General features: G+C 50.2%; 1 protein-coding gene across 7 annotated transcripts in view; it reads left to right on the top strand.

Moving 5' to 3' along the window:
• The window catches only part of LOC118225559 (rho GTPase-activating protein 21-like), a 91,891-nt gene that overhangs the window by 54,626 nt on the left and 11,073 nt on the right, over positions 1-26,192 (top strand). For 5 of the 7 annotated variants that reach the window (XM_035414096.1, XM_035414097.1, XM_035414095.1 and 2 more), the window contains 12 exons: positions 4,560-4,652; positions 4,972-5,050; positions 5,155-5,209; positions 8,029-8,052; positions 9,380-11,162; positions 19,290-19,436; positions 19,695-19,797; positions 19,969-20,014; positions 20,426-20,545; positions 22,477-22,776; positions 24,905-24,969; positions 25,212-25,363. In XM_035414096.1, coding sequence (XP_035269987.1) covers positions 4,560-4,652; positions 4,972-5,050; positions 5,155-5,209; positions 8,029-8,052; positions 9,380-11,162; positions 19,290-19,436; positions 19,695-19,797; positions 19,969-20,014; positions 20,426-20,545; positions 22,477-22,776; positions 24,905-24,969; positions 25,212-25,363 — 2,967 coding nt within the window. The remainder of the gene's footprint in view (positions 1-4,559; positions 4,653-4,971; positions 5,051-5,154; positions 5,210-8,028; positions 8,053-9,379; positions 11,163-19,289; positions 19,437-19,694; positions 19,798-19,968; positions 20,015-20,425; positions 20,546-22,476; positions 22,777-24,904; positions 24,970-25,211; positions 25,364-26,192) is intronic. The other 2 variants (XM_035414098.1, XM_035414094.1) reach the window with 1 other exon arrangement.

Here is a 26,192-nt window from a genome sequence, read left to right as displayed (position 1 = left end):
AGCGCGCACTGTGGAGGCGCTGCCTTTGCCCACTTACTTTTGTCTTTGTCCAAAACGCAAAGAGCAGAGGCGAACAGGGGACTCCTTCTCTGTCTGAGGCGGGGGGTGGGGGGGTGGGGGGGGACGCTGCCCAGCCTTACAGAAGAACGTTATCGAAACGCAGAACGACAGCGAGAAAGTCCCGGCCTGCACCTAAACCGCCCGTGTGCGTCGCCGGCCCAGCCGGCCCAAAAACACGATGGTCTCCGCGGAGGCGGAGGGGGGGAGCCGCCCTGCCCTAACGGGTGCATGTGCCCTGGAGGACCTTTTCGTAGAAGGGCTTCTGTGTTCTCACACAGGTAAATGCACCGAACGAGTGACCGAATGCACTGTGCGCTGGTTCTGTTCCCCGTTGGGGATGGTGACGCGCAGCGCTCCGGCTGTGTGCTGCCTGTGTACGTCTCCCCCTCCGCTGTTATGCACCGAAGGTATCTTCTCCCACCGAGCAGTTTTTATTCACGCTGGAGAGTTTCTACCTTGCGGGATTTTTGTGGATTCAGGTCTTGCCTAATTTTTCCATTTCCAGTTTTTGTATAAAGGATCTTTGTGCCTCTGTAAATAAACTGGCATGCAAATAAAGTGGTTTTGTGTCTGATTCACTCAGAAGAGTTTGTGGCTCACTTATAGTCTGCCTTGGGAGGGGGTGGTTGTATTCATGCTGCCGTGTTCCATACCTAGTGGCCCCCTGTCCTTAAATCCAAATGTATCTGTTTACTGTATGAAATGGCCAAGCATGTTTAAAAATAAAGGCATCATAATTGATATTTTTAAGTGGATTTCCCTTTCCATGTAGACTATCCATAGTAATTTACTTCAGTGGAGTTCAGTTTTGCAGGTTAATTTCACAGTACATTTTAGTAAGCAGCTCAGCCATCATCTGCTAATCATTTGTGAGGTTGCAAGGAAGAGCTGCCCAACCCTGTTCCTGGAGATCTACCATCTCGCAGGTTTTCTTTTCCACCCTGAGCGGGCACATCTGATTCTCTGAATTACCAGCTCAGTGAGATTTACAGCAGAACTCCAGGAACAGGGCTTGGCGGCTCTGTCGTAAGGATTTAGCTGGGATTGTTTTTTTTTTTTTGTGCGTGTTGACCCCCTGGGGAGGGATACACAGGTTTGTTGCCATGACAACGGTTCCTTAAGGCTGGGCTGCACGAGCAGGGTGACCCGGTATCCGGGACCCAAAACGAGCCCGGATTCCTGTGGCCTCCGTCTGGTGGGGGTGCATCGTGGCCTGCGTTCAGACTTCTTAAAGAGCTGCTGCTTGCCGCACGGCAGCGGCGGTGCGCCGTTTGTGGGTGGGAAATACGTGGCACGGCCATGCCAACCGCATTCCCGGGCACCCTGTCGGAGGACCACTTCAGGCGTCCGGCGTACCCGCGTACAGCGCCGGGCGGTCATAGGCCGAACCGCGTCCTGCCGCCTGCCGAACGGACAGACGCGCGCAGCCCCCGGTGGACACACGGGGGAACAGCAGCCAAGAGGGCTGCCGTCCTCACATGAGCTGTGTGTACGCGTCTTTTATCTCGTGGCTTGACAAGGACTTGAATTGCAAGAAAAAACTGATTGCGTCGGGTCTTCAGACATTGCCGTTGAGATGCTCTACACTAAAGATGTCCACGCTGCTCAGTTTAGGCATTCGTTATTTTTCTACCCTGTGTTTTAAGACTGTGTGCATTGTTCCTTTTTGCACTGAGCTCCGCTGCGTTCAGTTCTGATCTTGTTTCCATCTTCTGATTTGGTCTGAACGCGCTCGCGCGCCTGCGGAAGAGCCTGAGCGCGTACCGCGTCGCCCGTTCACAGCGCCCACCCCTCGATTTCCGGCGCCTGGAAGCGCGGGACACCGGCGCTGTATCGCCGTTCGCTCCTGAGCACTGGTCCTGCAGCGCGCTTCTGTCCGCTGACTCTGCCCCTCTGCTCATCTGCTCATCTGTCTGCCTGCAGTTGTGCGGCTGTGTTCTTGCGCTCGATTTGCTGAGAAGTTCAGTGGCCTTAAAAGTTCAGTGGCCTTTGTCGCCCTCTGCTGACAGCTTTGAGAATGTTCAGTAATGACGTAATGATGAAGCTGTGAGGTAGAGAGGCCGGAGAGCAGGTACAGATATGCTGGAGTACACAAGGTCTGTTCGGACCGCAGTGCTTTTAAGCACACGCAGACATAGCTGCCGACCAGCTGTCCGCTGCAGTGACCGGAAACACGCGTAACCTACGCATCCACACGTGTGCACTACACGGCGTAGCGTGCCGCTGAGAAAGCTTTCACAATACTCACGGTCAGCGTGCCTTTATGAGGCATCTGAGGCGAATCCGTGAACCTCTCTGTTGGTAGGGAATATACCTCTTGCCACCAGAGGGAGCCGAGTAGCCGGCCGCTGCGTAACGGTTTTGGCTCCAGACGGGACCCGGGCGTGTGGATCTCTCCGCTGCTGGGGGAGAGGCGGGCGGGTCGCACTCCCTCCCTGTCAGGCCGCAGCAGGTGTCCCGGAGAGAAGGAAGGAGGGAGAAAAAGACGGCTGGCCCCCGTAGTTAGCATTTGTCCGTTTCCTGTGCGCCGGGACACAGAGGGGCCCGCAGGAGCGCTTTTAGTCTCTCTGATGATCCCTGCAGCTCTGACTCGCACACGCACGCTCCTCTCTTCTCTTCCCCCAAGGCCGAAAATATTTCACACTCATTTGAAGTTAACCCATTGAAGAGCAGGTTTTTTTTGTGTTCTTGAACTCCATTGCTTTAACAGTAGTGTTTGCTGCCTTCAGGATTAGAATATTCAGTTAAGATTTTCAATCGAATATTTGTGATCTTATACCTTAGTGGGTCTGGTTTAATGCAGCGTGCTCTGGGTGGAGGACAAGAAATAGCGAGGGGGAGCTCGCTACAAAACTGACTGACTTGCGCCGTGGGTTTATACAACAATCGCGCCACACAACAACTCTGTCCTATCCAAACCTCTCCTCCACTTCCTGAATTCAGATATTCTGTAATAATGCCCCCTAGCCTCATTAAGTTCTTTATCAGAGTCCTCCCAGCAGCAGCGCTCTGCTGTACATCGAACAAGTGCAGGATGTGCCCTAAGCAGGTGTGTGTTCTGAAGTGTGTAGGCCTGCATGGGTCCCAGCTCTTGAGTTACAGTCCGCCTGACTGAGGGCCCAAGCCAGCGCTGCGGCGTTTCGTGTGTTTCTTGCACTGGATGTCGTCTGCTTCTCGCTCCGTTTGCTGCCATTAATATCTCCTGTTCTGCCGACTCGTTTCTCTCCCTGTAATGGACATTTTATGCCGCGCGTGTTTGTTTGTCGCTGTTTTAATTAGGGGTCGGCTGAGGCTACGGCGCATCAGGCATTAGATGAACTACAGGCACATGCTCTGATCGCTGTTCGTTTAGCACTCTCATCACACTTCATTTTATTTATCGTTCTATTCATCTGCTTTATACGTACCCTGAAATGTGTGCGTTTTACGCGGTTTGCGGTGATCTAGTTGAAAAAACTGTGAAAAAACATATTGCCTGACGGCCGTAAAGGTTTCAGGTGGCAGAGATGATGGGGTTTGGCGGTCAGTGTACCTGAAAGCACGTTGAGTGTTTCTTTGATTTATTTTATTGATTTATTTTTTTTACGCCGCAGAGATGTAGGCTAGTTTTTCCCTCTGTCTGTGATGTGCGTTACAGGTCACTTGAGGCGTAAGATTCCTGTTGAGATGCATGAAGGGAGCAGTCTGGTGAGCGATTGCTCAATGTGAAAAGAGCTGCGCTCTGTAAAGCACCAGGAGTCCTCATAGAAACACCGTAACCACGATTTATTCTGTCGCAAAATCTAGTTCTACAGCTGAAAAAGGTCAGTCTTGTTCAGAAGCTGCCAGGGAGTCTTGTCAATTCAGTCAGCTCTGTGCGGAGCTACACACAGCACTTGTACGCATGCATGCGCACACACACACACACACACACACAGTGCAAACAAGAGCACATGCAGTGCGCAGAAAATATACACACAAGGTGCACACACACACAACCATTAAGATTCCTGGGTAATGGCTCTAATAGTTTAATTTGAGGCTCACGCTCTGTGGCTAAGGCTCATGTGTTTACACTCTGCTGTGTTCAGCTGCACCTGTGTGGCTCCTGTCTGCAGCTGCGCGCTTTAGGCTGTTCAGCGCACCGCAGACTCCGCCTGAGACAACCAGCCTGTTGCACTTTACGTAGAGAGACTTTTATTCATGAAAAACCGATGACAAGCAAATGCCACGCCAGCCTTCCGGCTGCAGGGACGGGGTCAGCTGACGTCCCGCGTGACCTCGGTTACCTGACACTCACGTGAGCTTCCTCCAGGGGGCCACAGGAAGTCGTGCGCAGACTCTGCTGGGAGAGGAACCAGAGCCCCAGACCAGGACCGGGACCTGCAACATTCAAAAATGTCTTCGTCTTAAAGCCGTAGCACCCGTAGAACAATGACGCTGGCGCTTAGAATCAGCCTGTGATGCTCACAGACAACGGGGGTCTCTACTAACCCGTGTGCCCGCTCTGTTGTTGCCAGGGAGACCGCGGACCAGGCTTGAGCCCATGGACACCATCTTTGTCAAACAGGTGAAGGAGGGAGGCCCCGCCCACGGAGCTGGACTCTGCACAGGTAGGTACACCACCGTGACCTCCGCACCCACACCTCCTCCCCAGCTGTGGCTCTGCCTTACTGCCTGGAGGGGGGAGCTTCGCTCCTCAGTTTAGTTCAGATATTTAGCGCACGCTTATGGTAAGAAAACACCTGCGGTGGTCGACACAGGTAAAGTTACCTGTCGGCCTCTACGGCGTAGCGGGTTTGAAACTTAAGAGCTCTGTAAAGCTCTGTGATGTTTGGCTGGATCTCGTGCGTGTACACTGCACTGCACACGTCTGTGTGGAGGACAAAGCACTTGACCCGAAGCCTTGCTCTCTCTCTCTCTCGTTCACAGGGGACAGGATTGTGAAAGTCAACGGAGAAAGCATCATCGGGAAAACCTACTCCCAGGTGATAGCCTTGATTCAGAACAGGTAAGAGAGCTCCTTCCCGGTCATTTCGGCGTGGCTGCGTACTCCTTGAGTTGCATGAAACGGGTTCCTCGCGCTGACGGCGGCGTTCTGTTCTCCCTTTTCAGCGACACCTCTCTGGAGCTGTGCGTCATGCCCAAAGACGAGGACATCCTGCAGCTGGTGAGCGAGCCCCGTCCCCCCCCCCTCTGTCTCACGCCGCTTCCACGGCGACGAGCGGCGGGGTTCACAGTTCCACTGTAGCCGCCGGAGGAGAGATCGAGTTTCTCCCTCCCTTGAATAAACCCCATTCAAAGTTTGCCAGATTAAAGCGGGACTTTAGAATTTCGCCAAAGGCCACAGAAAAGCAAATAAATCAGCTCAGCTTTTTCCAGCTTTTTATCGCCTAACCTGGAAACGGGTATGTACCAGGTCTGCAGCAGAATTCCAATGAGCTGAATTCTAAAAGCAACCAGTGAACACCCTTTTCTGTGCTGCTTTCTTGTTCCCTTTTTAGTCGTGTGTTTTAGTACAGCACTTCACCAGCTGTTAACCGCTCCTGTGAACGTAGACTACATATTTTCACTCGTGGAGTGCAGCCTGTTGAGGGAGGTTATGGGTGTTTTAGTTGTTAGCCGATGCAGGTTAGCAGCGCCTTATCTGTCGGAGAAAAGAGCGTTCGTCAGCTCAGGTTTGTAACTTCTTAAAAACAAAGAAATGGAGTAGGAGTGCAAAGCCGAGCTTGTTTCTGGAGCTCTGATCCAACACCTCCGAGCAGACTGGGGATGTGTTCCGACACTCGAAAAATGCGTCTTCCTTTCCTCCACTGCCACCTCCTCTCCTCCGTGCCCCCGATGTGTCCTCCCTCCTGTGTCCCTGTATTGGAGGAGATGAGCGAAGCCCAGTGGCTTCAGACTCGGCTCCTCCCCTCCTCGCCTCCTTTCCTTTACTTCCGGGTAGGAGGCGAGTAGTCCTGGGGGAGTGAGGGAGAGGAGGCGAGGAGTCGAAAGTAATGGGACGCACCCTAACTGAAGTCCCCATTGGCAGATTTTAAGGAGGGGGATATTTTAAGCCCGGTCTCTTCTATAGGTGGCCCCTCTTTGCGGGTCCACGTGCTGTAAGGCCAAGTTGCCAGGTTGGAAAGGGCGTTGACCGATGGCCTTGGGCGGGCCCTGGCTCTGCCGCTGCCACTCCCCGGGTGGGTCTGTACGGGCGTGGCCATAGGCCGCCGCACAGAGAGAGAGAGAGAGAGAGAGAGAGAGAGAGAGAGAGAGAGAGTGTGAGTGAGTGAGTGTCCAGTTTGACCTCTTCCATTAAGCTTTAATGCTGCAGTAAACACCTGCCCTTACTCTCCTAACTACACACACGCACGCACACATATACACATACACACATGCACACACATACACACACGCACGCGCACCACATACACACGCAGAGTGCTAAAGAGAAAACAACAGGTGATATAGATAAGAGAGACCAACAGGTGATGTAGATAAGTGGGATAGAAAGGAGGTGTGAGTGATTGTTGATTGGAGGCATTATGAAAGAAGGGTGCCTCGCGTCAGAGTGAGGTGACATTGGAGCTTTTGGGAACAGAGGTCCCATTGTGCTGCTGCCGTCAGACCTGGCTGCTGTCCGGGCCCAGCCTCTTCCTGGTGTGTGTGTGTGTGTTACAGTGGAGAAGCACACACACCCACGTCTCCCGTTCCCTTCTACTCCTGCCTGCTTCACAGTCACAGCTAGTCATGTAGCACCTTCACCAGCTCTAGAAACGCTCCATTCCTGTCCCTGTGCCCTTCACAGGTCTTTGTGTTAATACAGTACAGTCAATACAACACACACACGCTCAGTGATCCTGTACTGTAGGTATACAGACAGAACTCAAACACACACACACAGGTTCTCTAGTGTAGTTGTGCCTTCAGTAGAACACCCACAAACACACAGATTCTGTATTGCAGTCAATAGAGCTCACACACACACAAACTTACTGTCTTACTAGTCTCCCTCCTGCTTTGGGCAGTCACTTGGTGTGTGGTGCAATGGCAGTACGGCGTCTGTGTGTGTGTGTGCATGCATGTATTGTTGTCTGTGCGTGTGTTTGTGTGTGTGTGTGTGTGAGTGTGTGCGTGCGTGTATTGCTGTCTGTGCGTGTGTTTGTGTGTGTGTGTGTGTGTGCGTGTGTGTGTTTTTGTGTGTGCGTGTGTTTGTGTGCGTGTGTGTGTGTGCGTGCGTATGTGTGTGTGTGTGTGTGCGTGTGTGTGTGTGTGCGTGTGTGTGTGTGTGTGTGTGTGCGTGTGTGTGTGTAATGGCAGTGGGAGCACATGCAGAGAGGAGCTCAGCGCTGGTCAGGTGGGTGCTGCTGGCAGGGGGGAGACTACCGCTCAAACAGAACGTATAATCAAGCAGCGCCTGCCGTCACCCCAATGGAAACTGCTCTCGGGAGGGAGGGACGGAGCGAGATAGAGAGAGGGAGAGAGGGAGGGAGAGGGGGGTAGAGAGGGAGGGAGAGAGAGAGGGAGAGGGGGGTAGAGAGGGAGGGAGGGAGGGAGGGAGAGAGGGAGAGGGGGGTAGAGAGTGGAGCGGAGCCGCTCTTAGCACCAGTAACCTGGCTGTAGACAGGAGGAGGAGAAGGCAGGAGGGGAGGTGCAGCATGGAGCAGGCTTTCCGGTGGTCCGGGGGGCAGCTTTGGGGACAGGCGGGTCGCGGCGCGGACGCAACGGTCCTCCAAACGCTCCGCTGTCGCGCTGCCCTTTGCCTCCGATGGTTCCTTCCAGCAGCCACACGCTCGGAGTATTTTTAGCTTGTTGTATCCGGCACCAAGTGACAGAATAATTCTGCCTTTCCACACCTCGCTCTGCTCTGCTCTGCTCTGCTGTTCTGCACAGTAGCTGTTATTTTATTCCTGCTCTCTCTCTCTCTCTCTCTCTCCTTTCTCCTCCGTCTCCTCGCCTCTGTTTCTCTGCGTACCGTGATTCTGTCGGCCCCGCCGGCTGCAGTTCTCGAGGGACATCACCGCTCTGGTAAGGAGGACAAAAAAAAAACAAACAAACACAGTGTCGTCACGTGTCACTTCCCCATCTTGTTTCTGTCTTCCTCATCTTGCAGTTGTTTTTTTTTTGTTGGGGGGTGGGATTGGGGGGGGGGGGGGGGGGGGAGACGTGTTTTGGTGGAGTTGTCTTTATGTCCATTCCGTTTTCCCTCTGGAAGCGCTGTCATCTTGGCGGCGCCCTGATTCCTGCCCCCGGAGGGCGGAGGCACCCGTTTGCTGGCTCCCGGATTTTGGCCCTCGCCAGCGGGGCTTCGGCTGACCGATTTGGACCGCGCCCCGGTGTTCTCTCCCCCCCCGCCCTGTCAGGGGGTTTTTTTTTTCTTTCCGGAAAGCGCCGTGGCCTCTGCCTTCCTGGCGTGCTGCGCGAGAGCTCTGATATGCAAATGAGAGGGAGGGGCCGGGGCTGCGCTGGGATCCGGGAGGGAAGGGCAACCCGACACCGCAGGTGAGCTCAGCCGAGCCGCCTCGCGCCGCACTCCCTCCGCGGAGAGCGCCGTGCCTTCTCAGGAGCCCCGGAGAGAGATCCCGTCAGAGCGAGGACCCCGTACCTTTCCCGCCAAATTTCTTGCCCGTTCGGGTTTGTTTGCGCATAATTTTTTTACATTTTTTTATCACGTGTTGTTTTTGTTCTAATTTTTGCACTTGGGCACTGGCCTCTCGGGCGCTGGGCGCTCCCGGGATGGTGAAGGAGGCTCTGCTGGGCGTGAGGGAGGGCACCCGTGCGCGGGCACGCTCTCTCGGGCCCGAGGTGGGTACGCTTCTGAAACGCGGCCCGCCCTCACCCCTCTCCTCCGCCGCCCGCTGCTCTTTCGGGTCACCCGACCCCTCCCCCCTCCCCGTTTCAGAGGCTGGTCCTTAGAGTTGGAGCTCGCCGTCCGCTCCTCTCTGCTAGTCGGTCAATTCCAGTGTTACGTCTTCTTACGTATCCCTGAAAAAAACACGTTAGAAACAAGTAGTGACGTTATGGCTTTTTGGAGTTTTGTTATTGTTGTGTTCTGCGCCGTGGTCGGTCGGCTTCTTTTGGGCGCTCCCCGCTGATGTGAGTCTTCCTGTTGTACCAGTGCCCTTCGCTGTTCGTTACTCATCGTTTCCCTGTTGTTCATGTTGTTTCGAAGAGCGCCGACGACAGAATCGCCGTCTTTCATGTTTGTGAGGTTATGTTACAGTCTCCCTTCCCCCGTCCCTCTCCTAATTCTCAAGGGAAACCCTTTCAAACAGTGAGATTTTGTGTTTTTTTTTAAATGTGATTTGGGCAGCGGGGTGCGTGTGGATCTGACGGCGTTCCCTTCCCTCCGCAGGCGTATTCCCAGGATGCCTACCTTAAAGGAAACGAGGCGTACAGCGGGAACGCCCAGCACATCCCCGAGCCCCCTCCCATATGCTACCCTCGGATAGACCCGAAGCCCGCGGCCATGGCCCAGTCGCCTGAGCCGTCCCCCACGGCGCCCGGGCAGGAGGGGAGAGGGGCGTGGCCGGGCTCCTCGCCGGGGGGCGGAGCCGACGCGGGCTACCGCGTGGAGATCCCCGTCCCCCCCTCGCCGCCCCCGCAGGCGGCCAAGTCGCAGACGGTGGTGTGCGTGTGCAGCGAGGGCGCGAGGGCCGCGGCGGCGCCGCCGGAGGTCCGGCTGGCCCGCTCGGCCCAGGGCCACAGGACGGAGGAGGGCCGCTACGGCCCGCTGGGGGCCAGCCTGCACCTGGTCCGGACCCGGCCCTCGGGAGGCTCGCTGCAGTACCCCCCCGCCGGCCGGACCGCCAACTACCCGGCGTGCCCCGACCTGCGCTCCCCCTCCGTCAGGTCCTCGCTGGCGGCGGCCGGGGACGCCTACCCCGACCCGGGCGGGCACTACTCGCCCTCCCCTCCCCCCGCCGCCACCTCCCCCGCCGCGCACCAGAACATAGACTGGCGGAACTACACCACCTACAGGGAGTACATCGACGCCAAGCGGCTGCACGCGTACGGCTGCCGCACCATCCAGGAGAGGCTGGACAGCCTGCGGGCCGCCTCCCAGCCCGCCGGGGAGTACAAGCAGGGCGCGCCCGCCGGCTCCTCCCCGCTCCAACGCAGGAGCACGTCCCACGACCGGGCGTACCCGGGCCCCGGCCCCGGCCCCGGCCCCGGCCCCGCCCAGCCCCGCAGCGTCTCCCAGGAGCGGCTGGGCCCGGCCGAGATGGCGGCGGCGGCGCTGCGGAAGGACTGGCCCCGCAGCGCGTCCCAGGACGCCCTGGCCTCCGCCCCCCTGGGCGCCCCCAAGCCGCGGGCGCGCTCCTGCGACTACCTGGTCCGGCAGGACGTCCCGCCTCCAGCGGAGGCGCTGCTGTACCGCGAGGCCGCCAGGGCCGGCCGACTCCCCGGCCAGCCCCCCCGCGGCGCCGCCCACCCGGCCCTCAGGACTCCCGTCGGGTACGCGGGCGGCAGCGGCCCTCGGGGGGCGCCGTCCGCCCCTCAGCTCTCCAAAGGTACGGAGCAGCTGCTGGCCGCCAGGACGGACAGCCCGGTCCACTCGGCCCCCCCCGCGGGGAACCGGTCCCTGCGCCTGCCGGTCAAGACTCTGGGAGACCCCGCCCCCTCCCCCGGCAGCACCGACGCGCCCAATGACCAAAGAGCGCTGACGCCGAACCACCTGCCCCACGCCGCCCACCGCCTGCGGCCGCAGGCAGAGAGCGCGCAGGAGGCGGGGAAAGAGGCGGAGCCGTTCACCAGGTCCTCCTCCTGCTCCTCCCCCTGCAAGACCCCCTCGCCCAGCCAGCTGGCCGGGGCCACGCCCACCAGTAACGGCGCGGTGACGCTCAGGACCAAGGTGCGGGAGCCCCCGGCGAGGCCCGCTGGCAGGGAGGCGGTGGCAGGGGAGGGGGTGGGGCTGGGGGCGGTGCTCATGCGAGAGAAGACCGCCGCCAACCCCATCCGCCACCACTCCTACATCCTGGCGGTCAACGACACGGAGGCGGAGCCCGGGACGGACTCCACCTGCTGGCTGCCCAACGACGCCCGGCGGGAGCTGAACATGAGGCGGCTGGATGTGCAGCGGAAGGCCTCCTGCTCCAGCAACCTGGACGACTCTCTGGACTCCATCCCCTTCATTGGTGAGCGCACAGTCTTACGGTCGCCATAGCAACTCACAGGCAGGTCTGAGGAGGGGGCGTGTATTTCTCTGTGTGAGGGAGTTGTGGTATGTGTCTGTTAGATAGGAATAACAAGCTGGTTGCTTTCATAGATATTCAGATGGGCGGAAGGTAAACGGACTGAACAGCTGATGTGAGGAAGCTAATGGCGGAAATGCAGTGTGGGAAATGGAGTTCAACAATGTCGGGCAATTTCTTTTGATGATAACTCATAAATTTTGTTGCATGATTGCACAAGTAAATGAACAGTAGACAGCTTTGATTTTACAGTGGAGCAAGAATTCATGATGATTTAAATTTTTATAAAGGGGATGCATGATTATTCACTCTTGCCTAATACCTTCAGTGTCTGTGTATTCAGTTTCCTTGTCCAAGTTGGATGTTAAGGTAGAGCCAAAAATGGGCATCTGCTGTGATGTAATTACTGTGTGTGTGTGTGAATGATGTGAGTCATGATGTGTTTTAGAGTCAGTTGTGGGCGAGTTTTCCTGTGTGATGTGGGATGCGTTTCACAATGCATACAAGTGAAATGTTTGCACAGTTCATTTTTGTTTATCCTCAGGATGCAAAATTAGCATTTTCATTTGGCAGTACTGGTGCTCCCAATTTAAAAATGTTAGGCGCACTAGCAAAGATTTACGGACACAAGCAAAAATTGGAGCAGCACCAGCAATTATATTATTTAGGAAACTGAACTTAAAACTTAAAAAAAAAAAAAAAGATTTTCGAATATTTTTTGACAGCCCTACTAGACGCCCTTGTCATGTTAATCTGAGTCAGCTGTCTTATGATTTTTTGTGTTGTGAGGGCAGGTGACGATCAGTTCGATCTTGGAATGTTCACTTGTAGGATGTAGGTTTGCTCGATCTCCACCAGGAAACATTTTGTTATTCATGACTTTTTTAAAAGAGGTCATTGACTCGCTTGACCTATTGGTGCAAAAATGCTCCATTTGATTATATATAACAGTAAATAAAATACATTAAATATAAAAAATATATTACACAGATATGACAACAATGGTGGTGTATGTGCCCCCTTTAACACTTATTTACTCAATTTTATTTACTTACAATATTTTCCTTCATTTCCATTCACCACTCCGACTCCAAAGTTAAATGAGATAAATGAATAGGCTAAAAACCTCGCTAGTGTCCTTGAACAACATAAACCATCTTTTCAAGCGTTCTGGGGAAAAAACAAGCCCAAAGTCATGTAATATAAGTGGACTTGGCAACTCTGCATGATTCCATACATTCCCTTCTTGCATCGGCAGAATGAACAAGAACGAGGAAGAGCAAGGGGAGATCGTTCGATAGTTAATCAACCGTGGATGGCATCTTTTCCTGGGACGGATAAAAAATGGAAATGGAAAGCGATTCGTTTTTCTTTTAGTTTGTTCGATTTCGATCAGGTTTTCGAAATAGTAACTGTTTTCCATTTCAGGTTTTTGTTTTTTTGTAAAACTACCTGGTTTTCAGAAGTGTTGCTTTGGAATATGTACATGTTGTTGGGTACAGTCACGCGATACATAGAGCCTACATCTTTGGTCCAGCTCCATTGTCGTTCATGTCGTGTGAGTACTGGGTTCTGTGTGTTTCCTAGCTGTTATACTTGCTAGTCTGTAGGCGCAGTGGGTTATGGTCATTGTAGTTATTGCAATGCTTATTTTCGTGCAACCTGTGTTGAGTAACTGCCTTTTGAAAAATACAACTTAAAGAAATTATCACACCAAGCTTAAAAGAAAACAATGTTTATCCACCGAATTAAGACAAATAATTCAGATAATCAAACCAGCGTTTTTTTTTTTGTTTTTGTTTTTTTTGGGGGGGCTGGCCTGACCAAGTAAAGCTCATGTGTAGGTAACAATGACCTCTCAGCGATAATGATTCATGAAAACTTTAAAATCTTTGTTGAATTGGTGTATGCAAGCAAAAAAGGAAAGATGAATGAGGGTAATTGCTTCAGCAGCTGCCCAGCACCTTTATGTTGGGGCTACCTCACAAGCATTTGCATTTAGAACAGAGGTGGGCAGCAAGGACTAGGCTATATCTGCTTCTGGTTTTCATTCCAACGTCTGGCCTTAATTTAATTAGTCGTAACATTTATGCCATCTGACATTTTAGCTGCATTTTTTGATAAGTGCATGTTACTATTTGAAACGATTTACTCTGATCTAATCAACGAGTGAACCAGTGTTGACGTGTACAGCCAGTTAGCTCATTTAGCCGGGGCAACTGGTGAAAACAAAAACCTGCACACCCACACCGGCCCTCCAGAACTGGAATTGCCCACCGCTGATTTAGAATAACCACTAAGGCAATGTTTACTCTGTGGGTTCAGAGCAGTTTGTTGAGGTTTGTTAGGTGGTTTTTATTGTTTGTTTGGGCTGCTGTGAAAACAGTTTAACCTGGCTGACAGCTGCTTAAATGTCAGTGGCCTCGTGCTGAAAATGGTTTATCCTGACTCTGAAGGACAGCAATTTCCCATGAGAAGTATGTTACTGTTGCACAGTGATCCCCAACCCTGTTCCTGGAGATCTACCATTCTGTAAGGTTTTCACTCCATCCCTAAAAAAGCACACCTCATTCAACAGGTAGAGATCTTGTTGAGTTGATATTAGTAAAGTATGCCGAGTTTTCCTTAAAAAACGCCAGGCAGAGTTTCTTTTGCGTGAATCGCAGAATGCATTTACAGTTGTGTGGTTCATGGCCGTAATCATTGGCATACCTTGCTGCGTTTGCATCCGTGGATGCCAGTTCTTTTTTTGCCTTTCACCTTTTTAGAGGAATGCCTGAACTGCAGACGGGCTTGAAGATTGCGGGACAGTGGCACCAGCTCCCGATTTGTTTACAGATTTAGTTCCAACTGCTTCCTTGTTTATGGTGCATTAAGGAACTTGGCTTTTTTTAAAGGTGTGCGGAATTCATTATTATTTTTTTGTATTCGTTTATTGATTTGTTTATCTGTTTTACAAATGAGACTGGCTCCGTTTGGTTCTGCGATAACCTGATCTTAGGAAAGGCTGTAGTCTATAATAATGTCTTTAATAATAATAACCGTTCTTATTAATGTTCTAGATCAACCAAAGATGAAACGTTTACATGCAGAAATGTTAATAGATTTAATTTTGAATCAGAGCATTACCAAAGTCTGGGTGATATAGATGGTTTTTCAGGGAAAAATTTAATTTGTTGCAGTTTTCTTGGCTGAAGCCCTTATCCAGTACAGCTTGGATTTTGCCCTTTGTCAAATTTAATAGATTTTTACCAAAATTGTCAGGTTAAGTGGTAGTTTGCTGTAAAGCACAGCTGTGCCTCACCACTGATTTAAACCTGCAACCCTGTGCTGCAGAATCTCATTTGTAGCTAGCCACATTTCCTAGATTACAGTCTTTAACCAACCCGTGGACAGCTGAACACAATGCAGCCGGTGTTGTGAAAACGGCACGGCCAGATAACTGAGTAACGACAGGAAGCGGTTTTCCTCTGGAGGTCGTGGGGTTCACGGCATGAGCGGTGCGTTTTTGGGTCACGCGCACACGTACGGCACTGCTCGTCGCGGCGGCAGACCGAGGGCCACCTGCAGCTTTGGCGCAAAAGCCAGACCACTTAACAACAGGCGGAGGGTTTGCTGAAACCTGACCTGCCCCTGCCGCCAGTGCGTGAGTCACCGTCTCCTCCTGTGGGGTTTTTTCAGCTGTTCTTGCACAGTCTGCGGTGATCTCCTGGGGATTTACCCCCGCCGAGTGCTTCCTCGTGCAAAAAAGTCCGCCTCTCTACTGTTGCACTACTCTCTGTTCCCACAGGGTGGTGTCCCCTGTGTTCTCTGTGGATGCAGCTGCACTATGTGACATGACATGGTCTGATTTCCAGCAATTGTACATACGGTTTTGCAGAGAGAGCTAGGTTGTTTGTGTTAATGTGTGTGTGAGATTAACTAGAGGTGTGAAGTACTTCACTTGTGTTTAGTTCACCCGTTAGTACAGTGTTTTTGCTTATTGTATTATTGTAATTACTGGCACATAATTTAAATATCAATACTGACCAAGCAGCAGCTTGGTATGAAGTTTCTGCCTGCACAGTTAGACTAATGCAGTAAAACTGGAGTCCAATAAGACTGTAATACTATATGACTAATACAGTAAGACAGTAATACACCAAGACTGATGCAGTAAGACAGTAATACACCAAGACTAATGTGGCAAGACATCCAGTACGACTGGAATACAGTACGAGGGAGTGGTAAGACTAATAAATTAAGACTAGTACAGTATGCCTGAGCGGTGAGACTGTAATACATTAACACTATTACAGTATGACTGAGCGGTGAGACTAATACATTAAGACTGTTACTGTATGACTGAGCGGTAAGACTAATTCATTAAGACTATTACAGTGTGACTGAGCGGTGAGACTGTAATAAATTAAGACTATTACAGTATGACTGAGCGGTAAGACTGTAATAAATTAAGACTGTTACAGTATGACTGAGCGGTAAGACTAATTCATTAAGACTATTACAGTGTGACTGAGCGGTAAGACTAATAAATTAAGACTTACAGTATGACTGAGCGGTAAGACTAATAAATTAAGACTATTACAGTATGACTGAGCGGTAAGACTGTAATACAGTAAGACTATTACAGTATGACTGAGCGGTAAGACTGTAATAAATTAAGACTGTTACAGTATGACTGAGCGGTAAGACTAATTAATTAAGACTATTACAGTATGACTGAGCGGTAAGACTGTAATACAGTAAGACTATTACAGTATGACTCAGCGGTAAGACTGTAATAAATTAAGACTGTTACAGTATGACTGAGCGGTAAGACTAATAAATTAAGACTATTACAGTGTGACTGAGCAGTAAGACTGTAATACATTAAGACTATTACAGTGTGACTGAGCGGTAAGACTAATACATTAAGACTATTACAGTATGACTGAACGGTAAGACTGTAATACATTAAGACTATTACAGTATGACTGAGCGGTAAGACTGTAATACATTTAGACTATTACAGTGTGACTGAGCGGTAAGACTGTAATAAATTAAGACTATTACAGTGTGACTGAACGGTAAGACTGTAATACATTAAGACTATTACAGTATGACTGAGCGGTAAGACTGTAATACATTTAGACTATTACAGTGTGACTGAGCGGTAAGACTGTAATAAATTAAGACTATTACAGTGTGACTGAGCAGTAAGACTAATACATTAAGACTATTACAGTATGACTGAGCGGTAAGAGTGTAATGCATTAAGACTATTACTGTGTGACTGTGCAGTAAGACTGTAATACATTAAGACTATTACAGTGTGACTGAGCGGTAAGACTAATACATTAAGACTATTACAGTATGACTGAGCGGTAAGACTGTAATACATTAAGACTATTACGGTGTGACTGAGCAGTAAGACTGTAATACATTAAGACTATTACAGTATGACTGAGCGGTAAGACTGTAATACATTTAGACTATTACAGTGTGACTGAGCGGTAAGACTGTAATAAATTAAGACTATTACAGTGTGACTGAACGGTAAGACTGTAATACATTAAGACTATTACAGTATGACTGAGCGGTAAGACTGTAATACATTAAGACTATTACAGTGTGACTGAGCAGTAAGACTAATACATTAAGACTATTACAGTATGACTGAGCGGTAAGAGTGTAATGCATTAAGACTATTACTGTGTGACTGTGCAGTAAGACTGTAATACATTAAGACTATTACAGTGTGACTGAGCGGTAAGACTAATACATTAAGACTATTACAGTATGACTGAGCGGTAAGACTGTAATACATTAAGACTATTACGGTGTGACTGAGCAGTAAGACTGTAATACATTAAGACTATTACAGTGTGACTGAGCAGTAAGACTGTAATACATTAAGACTATTACAGTGTGACTGAGCGGTAAGACTAATACATTAAGACTATTACAGTATGACTGAGCGGTAAGACTGTAATACATTAAGACTATTACAGTGTGACTGAGCAGTAAGACTAATACATTAAGATTGTTACAGTATGACTGAGCGGTAAGACTGTAATACATTAAGACTATTACAGTGTGACTGAGCAGTAAGACTAATACATTAAGACTATTACAGTATGCCTGAGTGGTAAGACTGTAATACATTAAGACTATTACAGTATGCCTGAGTGGTAAGACTGTAATACATTAAGACTATTACAGTGTGACTGAGCGGTAAGACTGTAATACAGTTAGACTATTACAGTGTGACTGAGTGGTAAGACTGTAATACATTAATACTATTACAGTATGACTGAGCGGTAAGACTGTAATACATTAAGACTATAACAGTATGACTGAGCGGTAAGACTGTAATACATTAAGACTATTACAGTGTGACTGAGCGGTAAGGCTGTAATACATTTAGACTATTACAGTGTGACTGAGCAGTAAGACTGTAATACATTTAGACTATTACAGTGTGACTGAGTGGTAAGACTGTAATACATTAATACTATTACAGTATGACTGAGCGGTAAGACCTCTAGGCTGATGCTCGTAGCAGCAGGTGCGGACAGTGCAGTCACTGACAGCCCCGGGAGCACCAGTCGGAGCCCAGCTCCAGAGAAAGGGGGCTCTGTCACAGCCGCGCCGCCCGGGCCTCACATGAGGTCATACTAATCATCCGGGCTCCTGGCTCCGGGAACCGGGCTCCAGGCTCAGGGTGCTGTGGGTGAGGAGCCATGCTGCTGGTGGAGATGCTGTGGCTACAGGAGAGCAGCGGACACCCGTGGGTCTGCTGGGGGTCCCCGTGGGTCTGGCTGGAGGGCCCCAGGAGGTGTCTGAGGTGCACGGACTGCGAGGGCGTGTACCAGCCCATTGAGGAGGCCCACGGTAGGCGCCAGCTCCAGAGGCTATTCAGAGAAAGCTTAGGCCAGAGCGCTTAGGGACAGCGTTCTGTATATTAAAGAAGGGGGGATTACTGTTCCTGCCCACTGTAGTAATCTAGGGGGGTTTAGCTTTTAGGGTGTATTTCTTAGACCATCTCTTGTCCCTGCAGCTCATGCATTTGGGGCAGAATGTCAGAAAGACAGTGCAGGAATTTGCATTGCATTTTGTCTTGTTTTGTGTTTTTACTTTTAATTTTGTTTCCTGTTTTTGTTTTACCTCGTGTTGTTGATTTGTGTTTTGTTTTAAAATTTTTCAAAAAAATCTTTGGAAAAAAAATGGAAGATGCAAAGGGAAAGCACTCGTGGTGATTGGTTTTTAATCTTTTGGGCGTAATACTTACGTAAACATGAGTTTTTACGGTATACTTATTTTCTCTAATCTTGCCTAGTTGATGCAGCTGTTTGGACGTTCCTTTAAATGATCAAAGGCAGTAACTGTCTGCCTGCTTGCGTCCGAAGCTGAGGTTTACACTGCGCTGAGGGGGCACTCTGCGTCTGGCTTTGGGAAGCTATGAAAATGGCGGCACTTTGCAGCTTTGATGCTGTTTAATTTTGCTCTTTGATCCTGTGCTGCCGACGCTAGTGGAAGTTTGGGTAACTGAGCCGACGCTACAGCGCTACGCTTGTGCCGTCTCACTTGCCCCACTTGAAATTGCTACCAAGGTAATGTTAACGTGTGTGCACTGGTACGTTTAGCAGGGTTTCTGATTGCCTGGCTTGCCGTGGGAAACCTGTCCCACTCGGACCAGAACAGACACGTTTCAGACCGGTTTCTGTCCCGCTCGTGGGCCAGCGCGGTCGAGAGCGGGCGTGCGGAACCTGGCACAATGGGGGTGACGCAAGCGCGCGTGCCGCGGCGCCAGGGCCTCGTTCCCTGGTATCTGCGTGTGGACTCTGATAGAGCCCGGCCCGGCCGCTTATCTGGCCGGGGCGCGCTCAGTCCGTGAAAGGGACTCCTTTGCCCCGGCCCGAGGGCGTGACTCAGACTCAGGGCCTTATCTCCGGCCCGCTCCCTGTTTTATGGACACTCGGCAAACGAAGGTTGACGATTCCGGCCAGCCCACCTCGTAAAAAAACAAAAACGCGATGCCCGTCCCCCTCGGTCTGAATGACTACCCCGCCCCCCGCCCCTCTGTTTCAGATGAGCCGTCCAGTCCCAGCATCGACCACGACGCCGCCCACATCCCCGCCTCCGCCGTCATATCGGTCACCCCCATCATAACGACGATACCCCCGAGCCCCACGTCTCCCTCTCCTCTCATCCGCCGCCAGCTGTCACATGACCAAGGTAAGGGGGCGACGCCCCTCTTTCCTGTCGCTCTGCGCGCCGCTCTCTTTTAATGTGGGGGTTAGCGCGGGACCGACCGTGTCCTTGTTTTTTGGCGAGGACTCCCTTAAGGCGCTGTGAGATTTGGGATAACCCGAACGGGAACTGACCGGACTGAAAGTACACGCCCGGCGCCTCATTATCGCTGTGCTCCTGCAGCTGAGTCACGCAGCCGCGGCGACCGTCTCTCACCTGCCTCTCCCGCCCCGCTGCTTTCAGATTCCCTGCGCCTCTCTATCCTGGAGTCGGAGTCCGGCGCCAAAACGGAGCGCTCCAAGTCCTACGACGAGGGCCTGGATAACTACAGGGAGGATGGAAGGGGGTAAGCCGTCTCCGGTGGAGATATCCTCCCTCCCAGCGCGGCGCGGCTGACCCTAGAGTCGGTCCTCGGCTGACCTATAGGACGGCGGGGCTGTCCTCGATGACGGTGGCTAATTCGGTTAGCAGCAGCGCGGTGTCTAATGCAGCCCTGCCCTTCTGTCTCCCCTGACAGGAGGACGTCCGCTAAGCACACGCCTGGTCTGAAGAGCCTGAGGAAGGTCAGTGCTGTTAGCCTGCTAGCCTGCTAGCGTCTGTCCGTGCATTCACTGCGCTTGTTCGCCGCCTTTCATTGTTCTCATTTGGCGCGTTAAAGGGAAGCTTCAAAACGGTAAGTGATTTGGAAAAGGGAACCAAACGAGTGATTCTCTGCTTTTTGAGTTTGTTCTCTCCCCCCTCAGCGATTGTTCCCTTTAAGCGTCCCAGCAGTTAGGGGAACGGTGCTGGTCATCGGTTGCCTTTGGGATGAGCTGGCCCTCTGAAAGGCAGTCGTTGCCGTCAGGTTGTTGTGACAGTGAGTGTGGAGCGAGAGGAGCCAGTTGAGCGCGTCTCAGGATGTCAGAATGAGCGCGCGGGACGGAGCCCTTCGCCGCGGTCCTCCGCCCTCGTTAACCGCATGCTCCTGTGTTCAGGCGGTGGACAAGTCCTCCGAAGACTCGGGGTCCAGGAGGGACTCTTCCTCCGACGTCTTCAGCGACTCCACCAAGGAGGGGCTGCTCCACTTCCGCCAACTCAACACTGACAAGAGCAAGGTGACCACTCACGCACACACATACACTCACGCACATGCGCACACACACACGCACACATACACACACACGCACATACACGCACACGCACACGCACGCACGCACACACACTCACACGCACACATACACATGCGCACACACACACACACACACACACACACACACTCAATCAATCAGTCAAACTTTATTTATATAGCATAAATCATACATCAAATGCAACTCCAAGTGCTGAACATAAAAAGTGGAAATAAGTGTAAGTTTAAACGGACAATAAAAAAATAAAATAAATAAAAAACATGAAAATGAATAAATATAGTATAATAAAACTGATAATAAAATATTAAATAACAGCAAAAGTGCAAGTCGAAATCAACACATACTAGATAAAAGCCAGGCTAAAAAGGTGTGTTTTAAGTTTTCTTTTAAAGATATCCACACACTCTGGGGCTGGGGCCATAATGGCTAAAAGCGGCCTCGCTGTTGGTCTTAGACCGGACCCTTGGAACAACACACACACACACGCACGCACACACACACAAACACACACACACACACACCATAGAACATACATAGGAACTGGAGAGGGTAGGAGGAGCCAGGCGTTGAAGCCTAAAATTAACTGGCAGCATTTTGAGTGCAAATGAGCTTGTTGCCCATTGAACTCTATGTAGTAAACAAGGTGAATGAAATTTCATTGTGTTGTGTAGCAGTTTCTGAAACAATGATTGTTTTGGTCCAGGGGTTTTGGGAAAATATTTATTAAATTTTATTCACCGTCCATTTTTTAAAACATATTTTCCACAATCTGCTTTTCATATGAAACGCAACAACCATAAACTGAGTATCAAAATACCACTGGGGAAGTTCTGTTTTCCTTCAAAAGTCTGATGTTCCCCATTCACTTTAATGGGAGCTTCATGTTTCGCCTGCACAGTACAGGCTTGCATCAGGGTCTTCAACAGCTTAGGTTGGCTGAGGGCGTGCTTTCTTGTCAAATTAAATATGCATATCTATGACACATACACGCACACATACACACACAAAGGTAGTGTACTCTCTCCAGTGTGCAGTTTTTGGAAAATGCAGCTTTGCTTGTGCTGGAGGTTTTGTGAAGGTGTGAAGTGCTGTTGCACTGGGTTTCATGACGATCATTTCCTAGAGAACAGAAGCATTATGGGTATTTGCTGTTTTCGGGAACTGAGCTGGAGCTCTTGGGGCTCAGGGCTGTGGAGTCTCTCAGCTGTCTGTCCAGCCGCCCAGAATAAGGTCCAGCTTCTTACTTGTATTACCCCAGCTGTTTTCAGCTATGTTCTGGTCTGTTTTCTCTTTGACATCCTGAAGGGCCGCATGGTGCTATCTAGGGTATTTTGAAAAGTAAATAACAGGATATGCCCCCGATTTTAGAACGTTCAGTATTTTCCAGCGTGTACCGTGTCCTTCAAACCAGTGAATACGTGGAACTATATGCTAAAAATATATTTTTTCTGCTGAACTCTTGGATTGTAATTTGAGTGTTTTTCGTGTTATAATCTGAATTTCTGTCTCCTGAAAGATGTTGGCACCCACATTACTCAATTAAGGCTACTTATTGGTCATACTCTATATATAACAATTTTAAACAATCATTATTATTTTGGATTAATTTGAGTCAGTTTTATTGTATCCCTGTTTCCACTCATGCCAGAATTGAGAAACAAACACTCACTTGTGAATGGAGCCATTCAATTGAGGCCAACCTCACTTCTGTCCTCACTCTTGCCCTCTCTCTCTGGCTTTGCCTCTCTCTTTTTTTTCTCTCTCTTTCTTTCTGGCTTTACCTCTCTCTCTCTCTCTCTCTCTGGCTTTACCTCTCTCTCTCTCTGTCTTTCTCTGGCTCTGCCTCTCTGCCTCTTTGCCTCTCTCTCTGGCTCTGCCTCTCTCTCTTTCTCTCACAGCGGGTGGGTGGAGGCATGCGGCAGTGGAAGCAGATGTACGCTGTGCTGCGGGGACACTCTCTCTGCTTGTACAAGGATAAGAAGGAGGGACTGGCCGTGGCTGCCTCCCAATCCGAGGAGGAGCCACAGCCAATCAGCATCAAGGCCTGCCTGATTGACATCTCCTACAGCGACACCAAACGCAAGAACGTGCTGCGCCTGACCACCTCGGACTGCGAGTACCTGTTCCAGGCAGAGGACCGAGAAGACATGCTCTCCTGGATCAGAGTCATCCAGGAGAACAGCAACTTGGATGAGGAGGTAGGTAGTGGAGCAGGGTTGTCCAGTCTCATCCAAAAAGGGCCAGGATGACACCTGATTCAACACATTAACTAATCATGGTCTTCAATCAAGACCTTGATATGTAGAATTAAGTGTCTTGGTGTTGGGCAAAAACAAAAACCTGCGCCTACCTTAGTCCTTTTAAAGGTACAGTGTGTACGATTTAGTGGCATCTAGCGGTGAGGTTGCAGATTGCAACCAACTGAATACCCCAAGCAAAATTAGACGTGTTATACATCGTTAGAAAGCTTATACTCTCACCTACTGAATAAATGGATTGTCAATCAAGCCAGACTGTACTAAAAAGGGTGACAACACCGTAAACAACTCGTGTGGTATTACGCACAGCTATTTTGGAAGGTACCCAGGCATCACAAATGTGCGTATATATTTCACAAACGGATTGTCCAAGACAATATATGACCACTCAGTCTCTTCTTTCTTCTTCTTCCAACCGGTACATTCGCGCCACCCACCAAAATTAAAAACGCGAAAAAAAACGCGAAAGGCCCTCTCTAGAGCCATTTGTCCGTTCTGGGCTACTGTAGAAACAGGATGGTGCAGCATGCCGGCTTCCGTGGAAGAGGACCCTCTCCCTATGTAGATATAAAGGGCTCATTCTAAGGTAACGAAAACACAATGATTCTTATTTTCATGGGATTATACACTAATTAAAACATACTTATGAATATTATATTCAATTTCTGCCATGTCCGTTCCACTGGATGCCACTAAATTCTACTCATTTCACCTTTAAGATTAAGATCAGACCCTGTAATAGAGGAACAAAGGCATGAGGGAAGGAAAAGGAAGGAAGACTTTTTTTCTGCGTCCCTCTATTTTCTTCAAATTTAGCAGACCGAAGGTTGAGTACCGAAACCTGGTACTACTGGGAACTGGGGTAATCGCTGACTGTCACTACAGTATGCACTAACTATAACTAAAAAGTGACACGAAGGCTACTATTTGTTACTTAACATGTTATAGAAGAGGTCTTTAACAAGTTTCAGACAACATACAATGTGGACTGTAGGCAGTAGGCGACTCCACGCTGTAGACCAAGGCTAACCAAGAGTAAGACTAACCAAGACTCACTTAAAAAGATGCCGATCATAAATATATAGTCCGGCACCTTCCTAATAACGCTGCTTAGCGACGGTCCCGGCCTCCTCACAACAGGCATCCTTTAGGCTGGTTGCCAAGCGATGGCGTGCGTCGTCCCTCAGGCATCTTTGGACCCGTATTTCTGCGACAGGACCGTGATGTCATTATCTCCGACTGTAAGGGAGACAGAAACAACAAAACACAAAGCCCGAAAGAAACACTGGGACGTAACAGTCTCAGTTCAGGCACCGCTTGGACACCAGCACCGGTAGTACCATTTTATAAGGATTGTTTAAGCATAGGTATCGGCCAGATCTAAACGATTACCGTCCCTGTTGATCCCCTTTTAAGGGGGCAGGGAATATCTGTTCCTATTTTCTGTACACCAGCTCAGTTTTCCATGTTTTTTTTTTTTCTATTCCCTCTTAAATGTCCACTGTGAAGTGCTGAATGGCCTCTTGTTTGTTTACGGTGCTGTCTGAAAGATTGATAGGTCAATGGATGGAGGCAGGGCGGGAAAGCCGCAGGGAGGAAATGATAGCAGGAGGGAGGGATGGGTGGATGATAACACAAAGTAGGGACAGGGGAAGGTTCTAGAAAGGTCCGGCGAGGTAGCCCCACACAGCACGGCCTCTCGGCTCCCCGCTGGTCTCACGTTCAGAAGTGCAAAGAGCAGCCTGTGAAGCCCACAGGAGTTCCTTCACCTAGCTCCAAGATGTAAAGGTTACCCAGTTTGAATTTATGCCCTGAGCGCCGGCAGTGTTCGACAACCTGCCTAGTTATGCAAATCAAATTTGCAGATAAATTGATTAGAAGCAAATTTTGTCTTATCGGGGTGTGAAGTTGTACGAACCTGCAGCTCAACCACAAAGCATTCGCGCAGCGTGGGATCTCCTGGCGTTATGTTTTCCCTGCAGCGTTCTGACACTCCTCTGTCCCCGTCTCCTGATATGGACTGGGTGAGCTAACAGCCTCCTGTCGCTATCTCTTTCTTTTATTATAGAATGCAGGTGTCACAAGCAGAGACCTCATAAGCAGAAAGATTAAGGAGTACAGCACTCTGATGAGGTAAGGGAAGATCAGAATGCACATGCACACACGCACACACGTGAAGAAGTGCTTCAGCAGTGCTAAAATACCATCATGTGGCGCTTAACATTTGCGTGTATGTGTGTTTGTGTGTGTGTGTGTATGTATGTGTGTGTGTGTGTGTGTGTGTGTGTGTGTGTGTGTATGTGTGTGTGCGTGCGTGCGTGCGTGCGTGTGTGTGTGCGCGTGTGCGTGCGTGCGTGTGTGTGCACGTTTGTCAGTCCTCCCAGCGGTAAGACGGAGCCGTCGCCCAAGCCTTCCCGCCAGTCCCTCAGTATCAGACACACCTTGCTGGGAGGGAAGGGGGAGACCAAGGCCCTGCTCAGCCCTCACTCGCCCAGGCAGGACTCCGACAGGAAGGCCATGCACAAAGGTAATCACACACTACGTCTGTGTGTGTGTGTGTACAGGCATGAGGGCTACTGTGTTTGTTACTGGCACGTGTAAAAATGTTTGTGTGTGTGTTTTCATGATTATGCCGTCTTAGTAATGGCGTGGACACACTGCAGATACGTGCAGTCCTCCTGAGGATAAAGGTTTATGTGTGTTTGTGTGTCGTTTCAGTAATTTTGTGAGCTCTTCAGATGAGTACAGTCCTCATAAGGATAAAGGTGCATGTATGTGTTAGTGTTGCTGATTGTATTGACTGTACTCTGAAAACGAGTGCAGTCCTCATGAAGCTGGCAATATACTCAGTAAGAAAAAAGAACTTCAGGATTGAGAACCACTGGCGAACACTGTTGTCGGTATACTCAGTGAGAACACCGCACCGTTTAAAGTCACTCCACACCGCTGGGGCGTGAATAATTACGAGGCAGCTATTAACCGGGGCTGGAATCTCAACCAGACCTCCGTCTCGCGGCTACGCCATGGATGTATAAAGAGAAGGGCTACGCGAGATCACAACACAAAACAAAACGTTTAAAGTGGCTTTAGTTTATCTAGCTATGCTAAAGAAGCAAAAAAGGCAAAGGAGATGGTACGTTCGCCCTCTAAATCGGAGTAGGACGGAGAATGGAGAGTTTTTTCTGTACATTCGGCAAATGCGAGTTTAGACGAGGGGGTCCACTTTCTCTTATTTCTGAATGTGTGCTAGGCGTTTTGATGACTTGCTGAAACGAGTAGCACCATTCATCAAACATGCGGGAACTCACAGAATTCCCATCTCTACCGAAGAGAGATTGGCGTTGACTCTCCGTACA

The sequence above is a fragment of the Anguilla anguilla genome, chromosome 4, assembly GCF_013347855.1.
Source record: "Anguilla anguilla isolate fAngAng1 chromosome 4, fAngAng1.pri, whole genome shotgun sequence".
In the NCBI taxonomy this organism is placed as follows: Eukaryota; Metazoa; Chordata; class Actinopteri; order Anguilliformes; family Anguillidae; genus Anguilla; species Anguilla anguilla.
Note: the sequence above shows the minus strand (reverse complement) of the source record. Positions and strands in the feature narration are given on the sequence as shown.